Source organism: Equus caballus, chromosome 11, assembly GCF_041296265.1.
Source record: "Equus caballus isolate H_3958 breed thoroughbred chromosome 11, TB-T2T, whole genome shotgun sequence".
NCBI lineage: Eukaryota > Metazoa > Chordata > Mammalia > Perissodactyla > Equidae > Equus > Equus caballus.
This window is the reverse complement of record NC_091694.1, coordinates 47,458,613-47,476,893: the sequence shown is the minus strand read 5'-3', so window position 1 is coordinate 47,476,893 and position 18,281 is coordinate 47,458,613. Positions and strand designations below refer to the sequence as shown.

The window sequence follows — 18,281 nt, the reverse complement described above, 5'->3', positions numbered from 1 at the left end:
GTCTGATGGGATATAGAAAAATCAGCAGGATCAAAGAAGTGACAACATGAGCATTAAAGAGTAATAATTACAGTCAGTAGGAATGAATTGAGTGTCCATAAATAAACATAGAAAGCCAAAGTAATTCACGCTGACCCAGAAAAGCTTCAGGTAACATAAGTATATTTCCAGGTAATCATAGGACACTCCCAACTGTCCAATATTTTTACAAAAATGCTCTATATTAAATTATATAAACCTTTAACTCCAGTTATGGTCAATACCCAATGTGTCCATCACAAATAGTGAACAGAAATAAGAGAGCAACATAATCAGGGGGACTGTTTCCATTGCTCATCTGCCCAGGAAGAGAGCAGATCGGGTTCCCTATGAGCAAAGATTGTCACCTTAATTTTTTAGGCAAGAGACTTTATTTTAAATTTATAACACTATATTTATTTTGTAAATAATTTTTAAAAATTTGGTATTGACAGCAAGTTAGATGATTCAGAAAAGACTGGGAGAACTAATGTAATGAAGTTTGTCAATAAGTAGATTATCACTAATTATATGCTTTTTTTTAAAACTTTACTTTGAAATATTTGGCTTACTAAAAAGGTCTAAGAGTGGTCAAAAGAAATTTCCATGCATTCTTTTTCTAGATTCCCCAAATGTAACATTTTCAAATTTTATCACATATGCTTTCTCTCTCTCTCTCTCCATATACATAATACACACATACACACACACTTATATTTCTGAACCATTTGAGAGTAAGTTACAGATATGATGCCTCTTTGTCCCCTAATACTTCAGTGTGTATTTCCTAATAACTAAGACATTCCTACATAGCCATAGTACCATGATCAAAATCAGGAAATTACCAATGGTAAAATACTATTGTCTCATCTACAAACTTTATTAAAATATCACCAGTTGGCTTATTAATGTTCTTGATAGCAAAAGAAACAAATTTTTTTTCTGGTCCAAGACCATTTATTGCATTTGTCGTCATTTATCTTTAGTCTCCTTTAATCTGGAACAGTTTCTCGGTCTTTGTTTGTCTTTAATGACCTTAACGTTTTTGAAGCGGACAGGCCAGTTATTTTGTAGAATGTTCCTCAACTTGAATTTGTGTGATGTTTCCTCATGACTAGATTCAGTTATGCATTTTTGGCAGGAATATCATAGAAGTGAAGTTGTGTCCTTCTACGTGCATCGCATCAGGGGGCACATCACGTTGATTTGTCCCATTACTGGTGCTATTTCCTTGTGTAATTAATAAGTATCTTATGGGGAGGTGCCTAGAGATTATGTATGTATCCTGTTTAACATCCATTCATGATTCTTACCTTAATCAATTATTATTATTTTGATGGTTTGGTAAAGAAATTAAAAAAAAAATTCCACTGATAAAATGGGTGAGGAGAAATGATTTGGTGTTAGGTTAGATGCACAGATGTTTCCAGAGTGTGAGTTCTAGCTGGGAGCTTAGGTGGCTTAATCCTGCTCTCTCACTGGGTTCGCTATATTAACAACAAAACTAAGAAAATCTGCTGCAAACTGTTGACCCATTCAGACAGAGCTCCAAGCACTGACGTCTGCAGACTGCATCTCCCTTCTCCAGGAAGTAGGAGGTTTCCTCTCTAGCTCTGGGCTCCCATCCCACCCCCAGGCCATGGTAACAGTCCTTGCGTGAAGCTGCCCAGGGGGTCGCAGGCTGCTGGGGAGATAATTGCAGAGAGTCTCCAGTTAAGGAGCTGGCTGTGTTTCCATCATAGTAAAAAATAGACCCAGCTCCTTTAGAAAATTCGATTTTTCAACCCAAACTGGGGCTTTTCAACCTTGATGGGGTCTTTAGGACCCAATGGGACTTCCTGAATTCGTTTGTTTTAGTGTAGGCAAGATTGCAAGGGGAACATTTAACCCACAGAGGAGACCAGCCATGGAAACAAAGACCTTGCAGGGCTGGACCTTGACAATATTTGGCTAGGTGTCCCCATTCCTGCCCCTGCTGTTCCTGCCTCTGCTTGAAAGCAAGCTTTTCTTCACGTAGATTTTCCTCCCCCAAATGTTCTAAGTAGTGAGTTGTGAATGTTGCTGCTTAATTCTCATGATATGAATGTGACGGGCACTCCCACCATTCCACGGTCAGAGGCCTGACTCCTGGTGTACCTATGCTGTAGGGCCAAGCACACCCCGCCCCTGACTCTCTTCACAGGACAGATCAAGGAATGTCGCAGTCACAGCTCTCTTGGCCGGCTGTGTGGACACAACCTCAGCCTGTCAGCCTTCTCCTCCCTGTAACTGCACTTCTCAGAGTCAGCAGGAAGGACAGGCGTGTCCTGAGGAGAAGATCCTATGGGAAGGCTGCCGGGGATGGCGTCCCTGGGCTGACCCTGCCCCTCTGTCTGGTTGCAGCTGCCCTATGAGAAGGCCTGCAGGAATAAGCTGTTTTGCATCGCTGAGCTACAGTTGGCCATCACCACCTCTCAGTGAGTTGGATCCAGTCATCACGGTTTCTTCAACTATCCTCCTCCTGAAGGCTCACCGGGCAAACCCCTCATCAGGACTGATTGCTCACCTCCTCCCCCTTCCCTCAGGGCCCACGAAGGGCTTTTGCATTTACTATCTCAGTGTCCTCAGCCACCCTATGAGGGAGGCAAGACAGATCTGTATTACCATTTTATAGATTAGGAAATAGACTCAGTGGTTCAGGGCCCCCGTGGGGTCACAGTGGTCGTTTGGTGGATGTGGACCCAGGTCTCTTGACATCATGGACAATGCTATTTTCATAACCCAGTGTCTCTCGCTCTCAGGACTGTCTCAGTTAGAGGGAACTTCTTCCCTGGCTCACCTCTTAGCCAAATTTATTAATTCACTAAATATATATATGGAGCATCTACTCTGTGCCAAGCACCGTAGGTGCTGGAGATTCATCAGTGAACAACATAGACAAAAAATCCTGCCCTCCTGGTGCTTTTAGCAGGAGAAGGTGATGAGTAAATTCTATGTTGAGATGTACTATGAAGAAAAATGAGGCAGGGAAGGTGGGAGGGTGTGCTGGGTGGGGGTGGGGCTGCAGTTTTAAATAGAGTGGTCAGGGAAGGACACAGTGGGACGGTGACATGTTGGTACACACAGGAGGAGATTGAGGAATGAACTGTGTGGGTGTCTGAGAGAAGAGTAACTGCCAGTGCCCCAGGTGGGAGTGTGCCTGGGGTTGGGGGATGGCCAGGACATCAGAGTGGCTGCAGTAGAGGGCCGGAGGGGGATGGTCATATGGGGCTCCAGGGGCCCTCCACAGGGCTTTTACTGTGAGCTGGGAAGCCAGAGGAATGACATGATCTTGCATTTTAACAGGGTCATTCTTGCTGCTGTGTTGAGAATAGGCTGTGGGGGCAAAGGTGAAAGCAGGGAGATAGTAAGGAGCTACTGTAGTAACTCGGGTGAGAAGTGATGGGGACTTGGGCCAGGCTGTTAGCAATGAAGGTGGTTATATTTTGAAGTCAGAGCCCACAGGATTTGATGACAGATTGGATGTGGGGAGTGAGAGAAAGAGAGGGGGTCTAAGGAGTCTTCCAAGGTTTCAGCCTGAGCATCTAGAACTGTGCTGTCCAATACAGTAGCCACTAGTCACATTTGGCTGTTTAAATTTAAGTTAATTAAAATTAAATAAAACTACATTTTTGGTTCCTCGGTTGTACTAGCCACATTTCGAGTGCTCAGTGCCCACATATGGCTAGTGATATTGAACAGCACAGACACAGAGCATTTCCATTGCTGCAGAAGTTCTGTTGGAACACAATGAATTCTAGCATGGTGGCGAGGCCAAGAACTAAATTGGGAAAGCCTTTGGAATAACGGTTTTGGAAGGCAGGTGGGAAGAGATCATGAGTTTGCTTTTGAACATGTGGTGAAAATGCCCTCCCTGGCTACTAGCGCTGTGTGTGTAACACGGTACTGATGGCCAGTTGGCCGGAGTTGGCATCTATGGGGAAGGATGTTGCTCCCTGAGTCCTGGTAAGCCCTCTCATAGACATTTGCAGACTTGTGTTTCAGATGTGGGTGGCTTAGCGCTGATCATCTAAATCACTAAGGATCCAATTCAAGACTTTCGAGTGCTTTGGAATCCAGCCTAACCAGCAGATGCAGCTGCTTCCAACAGGGAATTAATTACAGCCAAGAACCACCCTCCCAGCCAACTCCTTGTGAAAGAGATACAGCACACACAGCTGGCCCTACATCACCCCCTAGTGTACAGAGCAGGCAGCCTCTTCTTTTTTCAAAAGTAGTATTCAGTCTAATTGTTAGCATCCAAATGTCTCAGTGGTTTTCGACCTTTTTGTGGACATGGATGTCCTAAGGAATCTCAGGAGAACTGCAGCCCCTTGTCCCTGGAAGACCACATGTGCATACATCAGTGTTTGCATTCCAGGCCCTCTGAAACTGTCCCTGGCCCCCAGGTTAAGAACCCCTGTTAAATATCCCAATGACTCTTAGATCTCTCTCCTGGGCTCTAGAACAGTATATCCAACTGACATTTCAACATCTCTCCTTGTCATCCTATGGGCACCTTTCAGCCTGTCCCAGACTGAACTCACCTGGTCAGCTCCCACCCTCTAGCCTTCCTCCTGTGTTCTCTCCCTCCTGAAGAGCACCACTCGGTCATCCAAGGTGGAAACGCAGGACTCATCCTTGACTCCTCTTTTTTGCTCTGCTCGCATTATGGCCTTACTATCTTTGGTTTCTAGCCCTTCTCTCCATCCCCACTACACTCTCTTCTTTCAGAAATGTGCCGTCTCTCAGATGGATTTCCACAGGCTCTGTCTCTGTCCTCTCTCCCCCTCCAGTCAATCTTTTTCTCAACTGATCAAAACAAACTGAAATCTCACATTGATGTAAACTATTATGAACTCAATTAAAAAAAATACAACAACAAAACACACGTCACATTGCTTCCCAGAGCTGCATGTTCCATCTTTGAACATTTCAGATGGTTAGATGGTCATCTTTGTATCAATATGTTTTTCTGTAGATCTCAATTGCTGATAGAGGTTCTGTACTCTGGGGCCCCACAGTACCTCAGCGGACGGACGGCAGGAAGCTCTCACGAATCCCCCAGTCTCCTCTTCTCCAGGCTGAACAGACCCCTGTTTTAAACCACAGTCTTTAGATTGGAAGGGCCTGAATGATTTTGTGGGTGGGAAAGCTGAGGCCAAGAAAGGGGCAGGGACAGTGTATGTCTCACTGATCCCCAGTGCTGAGCAGCATAGCTGACACAGGGAAAGTGCTCCATAAATATATGTGAAATGAATGAATTTGTGTAGTGAAGTACCTTGCCTAGGGTCACAGTGAATCGGTGGTAGAAAGAGGATTTAGATTCCAGCTCCCAACTCCCTTTTGAGGCTGCTAGACCTCCGGCAAATTAGTTAGCCTCTCCTGGCTTGTCTCCTTCTCTGTGAAATGCAGAGTAACTGTACTCTTTCAGAGGGTTGTTATGAGGGGTAACTGAGCATGTGAAGCATTTAGCACAGTCCATGTCACATGGTGTGCACTAAGGAAATATTTGGTAGCCATGACCGTCTCACACAGCGGCTGAGGTGGGTATGGCAGTCCAGGTGTTTGCTTATGTTCAGGGGAAGGAAATCTAGACCAAATGTATCCTCTGGGCAGTTTATCTAAGAAGTTAGTTAAGAATGTGCTATTGTATTTACAGCTGAAATAAACTGGTAACACTTATCTATTTTCCTACCCTGTGCAGGCAGGAATTGGTGGTGGGTCTCACAGAGGAGCTGACCATGAACATTAGCCTGATTAACTCTGGGGAAGATTCCTACATGACAAGCATGGCTTTGAATTACCCCAGAAACTTACACTTTAAGAGGATACAAAAGGTAACTATGACGGCAGTTTTGGAAACATGCCACTCCTGGCTTTCCCTCCCTGCATAGCTGCTTTTCTATGGCAACCTCCTAACTGGTCTTCTTGCCTCAGCCTCATCCTGGCCTGTCCAATAAACGATTATTAACTAGATGAGTCCCCTCCAATCCAACTACATGCCATGGATCCAGTCATGCCATTCTACGCCTTCAAAACCTTCAGGGCTGCTGTTCTGCTACCCAATCACCCCTCCCTGCCTGCGGCCTCTCTTCACCACGGTTCTGGAAGAGAAATCATCTCTAATAAAGTAACTTGGACTAGGAAAGTAAGAGTCTGCCCTGCCATTCATCAGCCTGGGATCACAGACACAAAGTCAGCTGCAAGAGAGTAGGAAACAGTATTTCTCCCAAGGACATCCTGCAGCTGCAAAGTATCATACCACTGAGAAATTTTCTTCTCTAAAATCAGAAGTAATCAGAAACTGCTGTTTGGAGTTACATCTGTAATTATGAAACCATCTCACTCTTGACTGGAGACGCTGAGTCACTTTGACAAAGAGAAGTCGTCTCAATTTCCATCTGAAGTGTGGAGCTTCAGATGAAGCATTTCTGGACACAACTTTCTACATCCATCTTAACTTAGTAGTTTGCAGGGAAAGGGGTCCCTGGGTCCAGACCTGATGTTGAGTGACCCTTTTACACACAGCCCGGCTTTACTTTGAGCCTATCCCAACACTGCTTCATTTACATTTCACTGGAACTGCACCCTTCCCCAGAATCCTTTCATATCTCTGTCTTTTCTTTTCTTTGGTGACACACCACAGTGCAGTTTTCCGCATTGTAAGGAGTCAGTACACCTGGCTTTGTCAAACTGCAGCTTTGTCCGTGGTGGTCTCAGGCCGTTTGGGCTAGGACAGCATCCATTATATGAAAAGAACGAAACTGTCTCCTAAGCATCTAGAATGGAACTAGTGGTGCACTATCCTTGGGAGAATTAAGAAAACAGTCACTCAAATAAATTTCTGTATTCAGTGGTCCAGAAGAGGAACCATGGTTGAGAAAGCCTGCATGGCAGAACTTGGATTTATGCTGGCCTTCCAACCCATCCCAGTAGGTTAAATTGGCAGCGGTCTGAGCCCCAGTTCGAATGTCTCCTTCCCCAGGAAGAGTCCCCCTAGTTGGAATTCACCTCTTTCTCTACTGCTTTTCTCTGTACCTCTCACAGAACCACTCCTTAAGCCTTGTATTTAAATTCCTCAACTGTTTACTACTGAGCCTGTCTGCCCACCTCAGAGGAAGACAGGAACCAAGTCTGATTGATTTGTGTCCCCAGCTCCGGGCAGGGTGTCTGGCACATGGAAAATCAGTGAGTGTTTGTTGAATTCGTGTGAGGAAACTGCTCCCTTTTTTGACCTTTAAGAACAGTGTCTTCTGTGTTAACAGCCTCCTTCTCCAAACATTCAGTGTGATGACCCCCGGCCAGCTGCTTCTGTCCTGGTCATGAACTGCAGGATCGGTCAGCCTGTCCTCAAGAGGGCGTCTGTGAGTCTGGTTTGATTGGTGGACTCGTCTCTACCCTGGAGTTGGAACCTTCTTCCCGGTCTCATCTGAATCTCAGCTGTGGTCCCCACACTTCCCTTTACTGTACAACCCATAGCAGTGCTTAGAACTGCCAGGTTTGCTCTGAAAGTAGGGGGTCGGGAGTGGGGGATACGGCCTCGACAAACCGTTGGCTCACCCCAGTATGGCAGAGTGAAGCTGGGGGTAGGATGGAAGGAACATCAGGCTTAAAGTTACTAGTCCTGAGGCGAGTCCCTGATCTGCCACTGACCGTCTCTGTGCTGCGGGAAATTTCTGGAGTGGCTTCCTCACCTGTAGAATGGGAATAATGCTGTCTTCCCTGCTTACTCAGTATTGATATCGTGAGGCTTACGTGGAGTAGTGGACGTGGAAGGATGCTGTGCTACAAAAATATGGGGAATATGAATTTTGCTTCCCACGCCCGTTTAGTTAGCAGGAAGCGTTGGAATTGTGAGAGGTATAGAGAGGAATCACATGACCTTCTTTTTTTTTAATAGGCAAACTTTTCAGTAGTTTGGCAGCTAGAGGAGAATGCCTTTCCAAACAGGACAGCCAACATCACTGTGACAGTCACCAAGTAAGTAGTGCCCATGTCACAGCAGGTCCAGGCTGTGGCCCTGGAAGAAATCTCCCTCCCATGAGCATGTGCAAGAGCTATGGCTCCCTCACTGCCCAGGAAGAGGAACCTCGGTGAGCCCACAGAAGTCATCTTTGCCCTGGCACTGACTTGGCTTTCACTTCTTTTTTTTTGGAGGAAGATTAGCCCTGAGCTAACATCTGCTGCCAATCTTCCTCTTTTTGCTGAGGAAGACTGGCCCTGAGCTAACATCTGTGCCCACCTTCCTCTACTTTATATGTGGGATGCCTACCACAGCATGGTGTGCCAAGTGGTGCCATGTCTGCACCTGGGATCCGAACCAGCAAACCCCAGGCCGCCAAAGCGGAACGTGTGAACTTAACTACTGCGCCACCAGGCCGGCCCCGGCTTTCACTTCTTGTTAGCAAGGATATTTAAAACATTCTTTTATTGACACACAAAGTAAAACTATGGCATTGTCTGATAGAATGAGCCTTGGACTAGAGTTCTAATTCTGGTTCATTTAACTTTGGAGAAGCTCTGTCATCTGCAAAACTTCTGCTTGGGGGTAGGGTGGGGTATGGTGTTGGGAAAGGGTTCGCAAATGGGAGTGACTGTGCCCCCAGGGGCAATGCCTGGAGACATTTTTGATTGCCACAACTTAGGGGGGCTGCTACTGGGATCTAGTGGGTAGAGGTCAGGAATGCTACTAAACGTCAGACAGTATACAGGACAGCCTCTCACAAGGAATTATCTGGCCCCAAATTTCAATATCATCAACGCTGAGAAACCCCTTTAAAATGAATGTGTCTCTGACTCTTCTAGCGAGTCTTCTGCACTCTAATTGCTTATCTCCAAGAGTCTTTTCTTATCTGACCCTCAATGACCCTGGGAAGCCAAGGGACAGAAGCAGCTGTATGTACAAAGCAGGGGTGCTGTCAACTGATATTCTTGTTTCCTAGTTCCAATGAAGGGAGGTCCTCGGTCAGGGAGACCCACAGCCTTCAATTCAGGCGCGCCTTCATTGCAGTTCTTCCCAAGTACGTACTTCCAAGGGGCCAACCCCTGCGGGCAGCTTCAGGCATTCTCTCTCACGGAGGGAACTGGCGGTCAGAGTGGATGTGGGTATGGCCCTTCCCTGAGAGGAGGCTGCTTAGAACCCAGTCTCCCACTGATCTCTAGGGCATGAACAGTTGGGTCCTGTTAGTAATCAAAGGAGGAGCGGGGCCAACTGGTCTTGCTACAAAAGGGTACTGACGTGATGCTAAGGAGGGAAGAGAGACTGCGGGACTGGGAAGAAAGGAAGGAGAAAAGGAAGGCCACTCTGAAGAATGATAGACACAGAACCAGCCCAAATAGACAGAATCCAAATATTCCACCTGATCCCAACTGCCCTACCACCACTTTACATTTTGATATTCAGCTTTGACTCCTCTTAAGGATCTCGTGCCCTGTCCTAGTGTATCCAGTTGGTAGCATTCAGGTTCATTTAAACCGACAAAGGGCCCTTGAGGCCTAACGCATCTTCTCAATTGCAGACCATCAGTGATGTACATGAACACAAGCCGGGGACTTTCTGACCACAAAGAATTCCTCTTCAATGTAAGTGCTTAGTGCTCATCACTGTAAAGCCACAGGTGGCAAAGCCACATCAGCTTTGACTTCCCAGTCTCTGATTTTATTTTGCAGATACATGGGGAAAATCGTTTTGGAGCCAAATTTCAGCTGCAAATTTGTGTTCCCATCAAATTACAAGGTATCCAGCTTGTAAGAGTGAAGAACGTGACAAAGACTCAGGTACTTAGAGGCAGTTCTTTACTCTATAAAGATCACATCTCTTTCCAGAGGGACTATGGATTCTCAAAGGCATAAAAACTGGAGTTCTAGAAAAGGAGTAAAAACAAGATTAGTTAACATGGGAACACTTTAGGAGTAAATCACCAAAGTCACATTCAGAAAAAAATATCAACCACTCAGCTCTTAATGCAACATTTCAGTTTTCCTTCCCTTGATGAAAAATAAGCAAAAATTCAAACCTTTTCAGAAGCCATGGAGACATTTATTTTCCCTTTGGAAATCAACCAATTCTGCTTCTCTTTGTGATTGGCAAATGAATTTGATAAGCATGTGGCCTTTCCTGTACTTCTCCCTATAAACTGTCTACCGTCTTTCTTTCCTCTCTCCCTCCAGTCTGTCTCTCTTGGTCTCTGTTTGCTAACAGCCTCTTTGCTCTCGGTTGACTCCTCATCTGTAGTGTGGTTCCCAAAGCCAGCCTCATGGTCCCTACAGCAACAGGCTCTCAACGGTATGACAGCTGAGGCCTTGGGCTTTCCTGAATCTTTTCTTTGTTGCTCAGGCTGCATAAAGTGTCAAGGCTCAAAAGTGAAAATATAGAAAGGAATTTACAGAACAGACTGACAGTTAGAAAGAGGGCTTATAAGTTGTAAGCACTTGTTCTCGTGTGTAGTTTATTTTTTAAGAATATTTGTTAAGTTTAAACATTTCAAGAAACATTTCAGTTTCCACTTGGAAACAAAATTCTTGTTTGAAAAGCTGATTGGAAACATGTAAGAATGGGAATCCCACCCCGCTCTGGGGATGGAGATTGGAAACAGCCCCAGGGGCTTCCAGACCAGTACCTTCTCAGTTTGGGCCAGTGAGGCCCCTTCGGCTTACTTAAATAGACTGTGTTGGCAGAGCAGGTCAGTGGCAGAGCTGAAGTCCAGCATCGTCCTGTGGAAATGCTGGATCTTTTTCCTTATTTGCTTCATGGCAGGGGTGTTACGCTTCGTCTTGAAGGTCATTTGATTCAGAATCTTATCTGTGAGGTAATGCAGCCAGAGTACATTATTATAAGGGTGATACTCACCCCAGCAGTTGTTGTTCTCCTTTCTCATTAGCCTGTAGATCTCAAACTGGTAGTCACCTTCACCTGTAAATAGGTCCTCATCCATGGAAATGTCACAGAAAACCACGATCCCATCCCGCTCCAGGCGTGACAGGGTGTAGTCAATGATGCTCACTTGCAGCCCACAGGTGGGGATAGCGCTTGTCTTCCCGTTGAGGGTGTAATGGAGCTCTTTGAGGCTGGTTTTCTTTAAGAGCACGTTCCCCCAGTGTAAGTCCCGGTGCTCAAAGTGCAGTGAGGCCTCTGCCACTGCGAGGGAGGCAGTGATCTGGTGTAGAATGCTCTTTGCAGTAGCCAAGGAGGACAGCTTCTTTCTCATTTGCTCTAAGTCAATCCCTCCAAACTCAAATTCCAGAACAATGAAGAGCTGGTCTTCCTCAAAAAAGTCAGGCCGGTCATTTGCAGACCCTTTGGTTGAGTTATAGTGATCCCAGGCTCTGAGGAGCAAGGGAGGGTAAGATCCTTGAACACAGTGCACTGAGTTCAACCCAATGAAGCCTTCTGTGCGGTTGCAGACCTCATCCGACAAGAGGCTCAACTCTTTGGAGATGATGATCTCTGGCAGGATTTCCTCGAAAGTTTTCTGATGGGCTCCATTGACTAAATCCGGTCCTTCGATGGCAATGATTTTTAGGGCTACAGGTGTGTTGTTAGCAGTTGTTTGAAACACTTCGCCAAACACCCCTTCCCCAATCTTCTCACAGCATTCCAATTTTTCTGAGGAAAGGCAATAGCTAAAGGGGAGAGGGCCTTCCTGATTGCATTCCCCATAAACCTTTTCAGCATCAGATGCCTTTTTGTCTGCGACAGGTAGTGTCTTTAAGGGGGTTAGCAAATACATGGAAGAGGAGTGCCAAGGGGACAGAGCACTGTTCGTTTTGTTTGTGACAGGAGGGTTTGAATATTCTGATATGAGGGACCCAGAGAGAGAGCTGGCAGTGGTGTAGCTGCTGCACACTTCTGACACAGCAGTCACGATCTTCTTCTTGTGCAAACTGAGGGAAGCCCTGGCTTTGGTCCAAGCGCTCGCATCCTGTAAATGAGTCAGGTCCTGGGTGAAGAATGAATCTTTTTCTCTCTTTTGGCCCCCTTTAAACTGCTGGTAATGGAGGAGGGAGGTGTTCATTGTCTCCTGATGTTTCCTTTTCCGGCTTGGCCGAGTTCTCTCAGGCCTGTTGAATGCCCCAGGTCCAATACAGCCCTTGTCACCATTGGCCTCGTCGCATTCTATCTGGACAGTCCCTTGAGACCCAATCTCTTGACAAGAGTCCTGGTCTGTGGCACTCTTTTCGCTGATGCTTGATAAGCCCGGGCCCTCCAGCCTCTTGCCGACCAGTTCCCTTTCATGGCAGGTCTCCCTCATATTCTTCCCATCTGCCCCGAACTCAGAATTCTCAGGGTTTCCTGAGTCCACAAGGCTAAAGAGAGCTGACCTGAGGCTGGCACGGGCTTGGTGGGTCAACCTGGTGAACCTGCGTCCTGGTGCTGCCTCCGGGGAGCAGGGGAGAGGTGCGTGGTCCAGGGAGGCTGCTGGGGGGTGGAGGCCGCTCGCGACTTCAGAGGCTGCGTCCGGAGAGGCGGAGGGGCCGGTACTGATGACACTGTCTCCTGGCTCTGGGGACCCAGGGCCGGGGCCGGGAGAGGCCGGAGAGCTGTACAGGGAGGCGCTGATGCCCAGCTCGCCGCCGTGCCCGGGCGGGCTGCACGCACTGAGGTCCGGGCTCAGGCGGCCCGGGTTGCCGCTGGGGAAGGGCGGCGGCCGGAGCGGGCCGCAGGGGGTGCTGCACTTCTGCGGGGGCCGAGCTCGCAGCCTCAGGCGGCGCGGGGTCGCGATCGGGCTCGGGCCGTCCGTGCAGGTTCGCCGGCCAGCGCGCCTCCGCCGCGGGCCCACCGGGCTTCCGGGGAAGTCGGGGTCGTCCGGGTCGTCGGAGGCCACAGACCGCGAGCGGCCGCCGCCGCTGGTGTCGGTGCTGCTGCCGCTGCTGCTGAAGAAACGCTTGCGGTCTTGCGGAGGGAACCACTGCGCGGCTGCCCGGCCCGGCTGCCGCCGCGGACCCCCGCCGCCGCCGCCGGCAGCCCCATACGTTCGGAAGAGCCGACTCCCGGGTCGCGGGAGTGACGCCGCCATGGCCGGCACCCGCCAAGCAGTTCAAATGCAAACATCGCGAGACTTCCTCGAGACCCGGACGCGCCCGCTGGCCCGCCTGCCCGCCTGGTCCTAGCGCCCGGCCTCGCGCATGCGCATCGCCACTAGGCTCCCGGGGACCTGGGAAAGGGCCGTTAACCGGGCGACTGGGTTTCCTCATTGTGTCCTGGGCATGCCTCTCGTTTCAGGCTTACACTGTGTGCAGCCAGAGTCAGCAGGGCGCTTGTGGGAGCGATCCGGTTCAGGTGAGCGCGGACGTCCAGAGAGGCCGAGGGAGAGAGCAGGGTCTGTAGCGGGTGACACGAGACGCCCCGGTACCACTCTCTGAGGTTTCCCCTGAAAGCACGTGCGGGGCGGCACCCAGGCCCCTCCTTAGCCTCTTCACTGGGTCACGTTTGTCAAGGTTGCGGTGTCGCTTGAGCCAGGGTGAGCGCTGAAACCGCTCACACCCTCTGTTCTGGGACCTTAAGCTGCTCTGTGTGTTAAGTGGTAAACTTTCTAGCTTTTCGCCTTAAGGCGCAAAGGATGTGATCTGCCAGCTGCAAGACAAAGGCCATCCGTCAAGAGGCAAGACGGTGGTAGAGAAAGGGCTTTTACTCAGCAATGAGCTAGCTGATGAGCCAGCTGATAGGAAGCTAGCATCCTAAAGAACCATCTTAATGGGGTACAGAATCTTGAAGCAGTTATATAGGGCTAGTGGGCTATAGAGGAGGGCTCAGGAATGTTGACTGCCTGGCATTGCAGACGGGGAGTCACCACACCAGACCTTTCAGCTGTCGTCAATGATGGATACCAGTATAGAATCTCTGTCCGGGGGTCCTTATGTTCCTAAGGAACTCAAAAGAACAAAGTTATTGTCTTACTGCAACTGGAAGGTACACACCAGGGGCCATAAAATCTACAGAGCATGTATGTCTCCTGGAGGGTACATATCCAACTGGGTTAGTTAATCAGAGGTCATTCAAAGTTACAATGTAGCTTTCCTTTCTATAACATGGCTTCCCTTATGTCAACCTTGTATTGAGCCAGTATCAAAGGTGTTGTGCTAACTAGACTTTCCTTTTCCAGAGTGTGGAGGAATGGCATTCAGTAAGCTGTGCCATCACTTCGGATAAAGAAAATGTCACTGTGGCTGCAGAGCTCTTCTTGAGTCAATCCGAGCAGGTACTTGAGACTGAAATGCTCCAGATTTGATTGTCCTGCTGCTCACAGGCTTCTTCTCTAGAAAAGGAGATAACATCTCAAATAGAGCAGTGCAAAACGGGTCTCTTGATCCACCTTCAGCCCCAGCCTGTTCCTTACCTAGTTACTCAGGGTAACTTACTCCAGTTACTTACTAGGAATTCTAGGAATTACTTGTAACTCCTCCCTTTCCTACGTCCTCCTATCTATTCCAGCAGCAAGCTCCGTCATTCCACTCCCAAAATATATCCTAATCCATTCACTTCTTTCCGTCTCCACCGCTCCTGTTGTAGTTTGGGCCACCATCTTTTGTCTGGACTGTTACAGTAAACTTCTGGCTGCTCTTCCTGCCTCTGATCTTGCCATGCCCTCTACAAACATTCTTCACATAACATCTGTCTTTTAAAAGCAAACATTATGCCACTCCTCTGCTTAAAGAAAAAAAAAGTGGTTCTTGAATACACTTAAACTAAAATCTGTCCTTTTTCAATGGCCTGCAAGGCACTGTGTGATCTAGTCTGTGCTTCCTCAACTTCATTCCTGGTACTCTCCTCTTCCCCGATTCTTATACTCCAGCTATTCTGTCCTTTGTGTCACTCCAGCTTATCAATATTATTCTGGCTACATGACCTTTGTACTTGGTGTTTCTTCTTCATGACACTGCTCTTCCCCCAGATATTCCTGTGTGGTTTCTTCTTATCTTGAACTCAGATGTTACTTTCATAGAGAGGCCTTTCCTGATCACTCATTCGACAGTGGGAACTGTGATCTAGGTTAATGCCTTGCAGGTCCAGGTGACAATGAGGAGCTCTGAACTGAAGAAGTAGCAATGGGGGTGGAGAAAAAGGAACAGGTGCAAGAGGGACCTAAAAATAAAAAGAATTGTCAAGAACTGACTTGGGGCCGGAAGCTGGGTGGGGGGTGACACGAGGTAAAGGGTAAGGGGAAAGAAGTTGGGGAGTGACTGCAGGTTTCTTGCCTGGGTAACTTTGTGGTTGCTGATGCCATAAACCAGGCTGAGGAAGACAGGAGAAGGGGGATGCTAAAGGGATAGCTGATGAGCGCTGTCCAAAAACAGTAAGTCTATGTCTAAAGTCTGTTTTGTTTTCCCCTTCATCTTACAGTTACTAAGAGATGTAACTGAACTGCAGATCCTTGGTGAACTATCTTTCGACAAATCTCTATATGAGGGGCTGAGTGCAGAGAACCACAGAACTAAGGTAGTCCCTGGCTGTTTTCTGGTTTTCTGGGTAGTGTCCTGGGAAAACTGTGCCTAGGCTTCGAGCCCCTGTTTGGGCACTCTGCTGCTGCCCTCTTCTGTTTTCAGGCTTATCCCCTCTAATCTAATCTTAACTCCGCCACTGACTGCCTCTGTGACCTGCTGCCTCAATTTTTCCATCTGGGAAATGAGGCAATTGAATAAGAGGCCTAAGCTGAGGAAGTCTAAGCTGAAATAACTAGGCTGGGATCAACAGCTATATAGCCTTTGATTTAAAAATGTATGGTTTTTAAAAAATTTCCTAGGTGAGAAATAATTTTTTTGTATACATTAACTCTCTTCCTAGTGTGTAGTGTCAGTGTTTAGTTACAGTATTAAACAGTTACAATACTCAGCAATGCATAATTCTTTTATAAGTCTCACACTAAGTATTAGGACTCTTGGGATCCTTTTTTCAGAAGTATGACCACAAGCCAAACTGGCATCTGTGATCTATGGGCTAAATGCTGCGTGTGCTACCCTGAGTTGTCATTCTTGTTGACACTCGCCTAGGCCTGCTGCTGGCTTCAGAGATGACCCATCTGTGAGCTCTTGAGTGAGGCATGATCATTGCTGGAGGGAATGTCAAGAATGTGAGACTGGATTGGTAAATATTAGGTCCTCTGATTTCCTCCCTGGAGGAGGAGAAGGGAGCAGTTCTCTAGACATGTTGGAAATAACATTTCCTTTTATTTTTAAGTATTTCTAAGACAGAAAATAATATGGAAGAAAGAGAAATGCCCCATTATCCCACTGCCTAGATTTTTTTTAAATAGAAGTAATAGCAAGAAAACCTAAGCCTTACAGAAAGATACCAAATGTAAAATTATGGTTCCTTCACTCCCTTCTTCTCCTGCTCCCAATTCCCTCTCCCCAAAGGGAGTTACTGTTAGCAGTTTCTTATATGCACATTCTTCTTTTTTTTTTTTTGAGGAAGATTAGCCCTGAGCTAACATTTGCTGCCAATCCTCCTCTTTTTGCTGAGGAAGACTGGCCCTGAGCTAACATCTGTGCCCATCTTTCTCTACTTTACATGTGCGACACCTGCCACAGCATGGCTTGCCAAGCGGTGCCATGTCCACACCCAGCATCCGAACTGGCGAACCCCAGCAGCCGATGTGGAACGTGCGCAACTAACCGCTGTGCCACTGGGTCGGCCCCTGTGCACATTCTTAAATGACTTATGTATTTCCCCCTCTTACTTAACCAGTGCTTTTATTTCTGTAGCATAGATTCCCCATAATTATTTTTCTCTCTTTAAATTCAATACCTTCAGTAAAGTGATAAGTAGTTTCTGGCAATAAGCACCTGACTTACAATGAACCTGTGAGTGTAAATAGCTGTGTATCCAAGCGATTTCAGCTGCAAGAAAGGACAAACTCCCGCTGCTGTACCATAGAGACGTTTGTTGTTTATCCAGTGAGGGAGGCGGACCAGGGCCCACGGCCTGGCCCCTTTGAATCTTGCGCTCTGCCCTCTGGGTGTTGGTGATGCCTTCCCTTGTGGCCAGCACAAAGTTGCCACCTCTCCCAGTGCTACCTCTTCACGTGGCAGAATACAAAATAGGAAGCAAGAGGTCAGTAGCAAAAGGATTTTTTCTTCATGTGCCTTCCCTGTTCAGGAAGGAAAATTTTCCTAAAAACTCCCGACAGATATCTCCTTACATCCTACAGGTGAGACCTGGATCCCCTGTCCCTCACTGGCAAAGGAGGGTAGCTTTGTCATGAGGAGCTTAGAGCGGTCGGGTTGCTGACCCGAATCTCAAAGGGGAGAACGGCTGTTGGGTAGGCCACCACAGTGTCTGCCACAGGCAGTAGTGTCCTGTGTCCTGCTTCTCCCTTCACCTCTCCCAGGGCAGCTTTGGGCACTTTTGGAATCTGTGGGTTTAGAAGAGGAAAAAGGGAAGAAGCTTTGAGAAATAGGAGCATTTTGTCTACTCAGATCTGGCCTGTTACACCAGTGTCACCTTGAGACTTCCTTTCATCACTTTCTGAAACCCAGGATCTCGAGTCCTTTTTTTTCCCCCTACTTCACTCCTCCATAGAAGAATAAACCAGCTCTCTTCCTGTTCTTCCTCCCTTTCTCTTGCTTTGCTCCCTCCCTGTTCTCAAGGTCCAGAACTTACTCCTACTAAAGTTTAGCTAGTATAAGTTCAATAGTTTCCAGAGGGTCAACCCAAGGAAGTAACTAGCATTTATAACTTCATTGGAAGAGGCCTTAAAGGTAAATTTGTCCAGCATCCCACCCTATACAGAAATTCTCCCCAAAGCATCCTTGACCTTGGTGCTTAAACACTTGCATGGAGAGAACTCAGTGTTTTGTGCAGGCAGAGAGGTCTCCATGGCCCTCTGCCCTCGCTTAAGTCCTGGAACATCTCTGGCCATGGTCTGTGTGCTGGCCACAGCTTGGGAGGGTCATATCTGGGTCTCACTTGGCAAGCCTGTCCCCTGAGCCTTCCAGCTGCGTCCTGTCAGTGAGAAGAGAGATTAGACTCGTGAAATTGAGAGAGCCTGTAGACAGCAATGCTGGGGCTGGCTTCTAATGGAAGAGCTCCACAGGTGGTACACATGGATGCCATTTTGCATTTATTGTGTTTCTGAGGTAACATACACGTTAGTCTGGTATAAGAGCAGACCAGTATCTTTATCATATATTTCATGTGGGAAAAATGTGTTATCAGACTTCAGGGCTTTGTGCAAGATCATAAAGAGCTGTCAGAACAGAGTTGGAAAGGACTTAGAGACCATTTAAAATGGGTCATCATTTTG

The 18,281-nt window shown here is 47.5% G+C and overlaps 2 protein-coding genes across 13 annotated transcripts in view; one reads left to right on the top strand and one right to left on the bottom strand.

Annotated features, from left to right (window-relative positions):
• The window catches only part of ITGAE (integrin subunit alpha E), a 65,920-nt gene that overhangs the window by 38,396 nt on the left and 9,243 nt on the right, over nt 1-18,281 (top strand). For 3 of the 6 annotated variants that reach the window (XR_001377446.3, XM_005597664.4, XM_070226442.1), the window contains 10 exons: nt 2,401-2,474; nt 5,744-5,876; nt 7,305-7,403; nt 7,940-8,019; nt 8,982-9,059; nt 9,558-9,621; nt 9,709-9,816; nt 13,262-13,318; nt 14,142-14,237; nt 15,380-15,475. Coding sequence is in view for 4 of the 6 variants with exons in the window: in XM_005597664.4 (XP_005597721.1) it covers nt 2,401-2,474; nt 5,744-5,876; nt 7,305-7,403; nt 7,940-8,019; nt 8,982-9,059; nt 9,558-9,621; nt 9,709-9,816; nt 13,262-13,318; nt 14,142-14,237; nt 15,380-15,475 (885 nt within the window). In the remaining 2 variants the exon portion in view is untranslated. Of the gene's footprint in view, nt 1-2,400; nt 2,475-5,743; nt 5,877-7,304; nt 7,404-7,939; nt 8,020-8,196; nt 8,509-8,981; nt 9,060-9,557; nt 9,622-9,708; nt 9,817-13,261; nt 13,319-14,141; nt 14,238-15,379; nt 15,476-18,281 lie in introns of those variants that run through there. The other 3 variants (XR_002811660.2, XM_014727998.3, XM_070226441.1) reach the window with 2 other exon arrangements.
• HASPIN (histone H3 associated protein kinase) lies at nt 9,676-13,099 on the bottom strand. Of its 7 annotated transcripts, none has more exons than XM_023653275.2 (3): nt 10,946-13,095; nt 10,696-10,840; nt 9,676-9,902 (listed from the first exon to the last, which is right to left on the bottom strand). In XM_023653275.2, exons 1-3 carry the CDS (start codon nt 13,053-13,055, stop codon nt 9,821-9,823), a joined length of 2,337 nt encoding a protein of 778 aa, XP_023509043.1. In that variant the 5' UTR covers nt 13,056-13,095; the 3' UTR covers nt 9,676-9,820. The 7 variants fall into 7 exon arrangements, with proteins under 7 accessions (XP_023509043.1, XP_023509044.1, XP_070082550.1 ...); XM_023653276.2 differs by having other exon boundaries at nt 10,952-13,095; XM_070226449.1 differs by having other exon boundaries at nt 10,659-10,840; nt 10,946-13,094.

Bases quoted from the DNA above. Each gene is read 5' to 3' on its own strand.
- HASPIN (XM_023653273.2), bottom strand. From the start codon at position 13,055: ATGGCGGCGTCACTCCCGCGACCCGGGAGTCGGCTCTTCCGAACGTAT. The intron at 9,903-10,695 runs GTAAGCCGAAGG...CTCCTTTTCTAG, and splicing joins TGCCAACACAGTCTATTTAA to AACTCCAGTTTTTATGCCTT.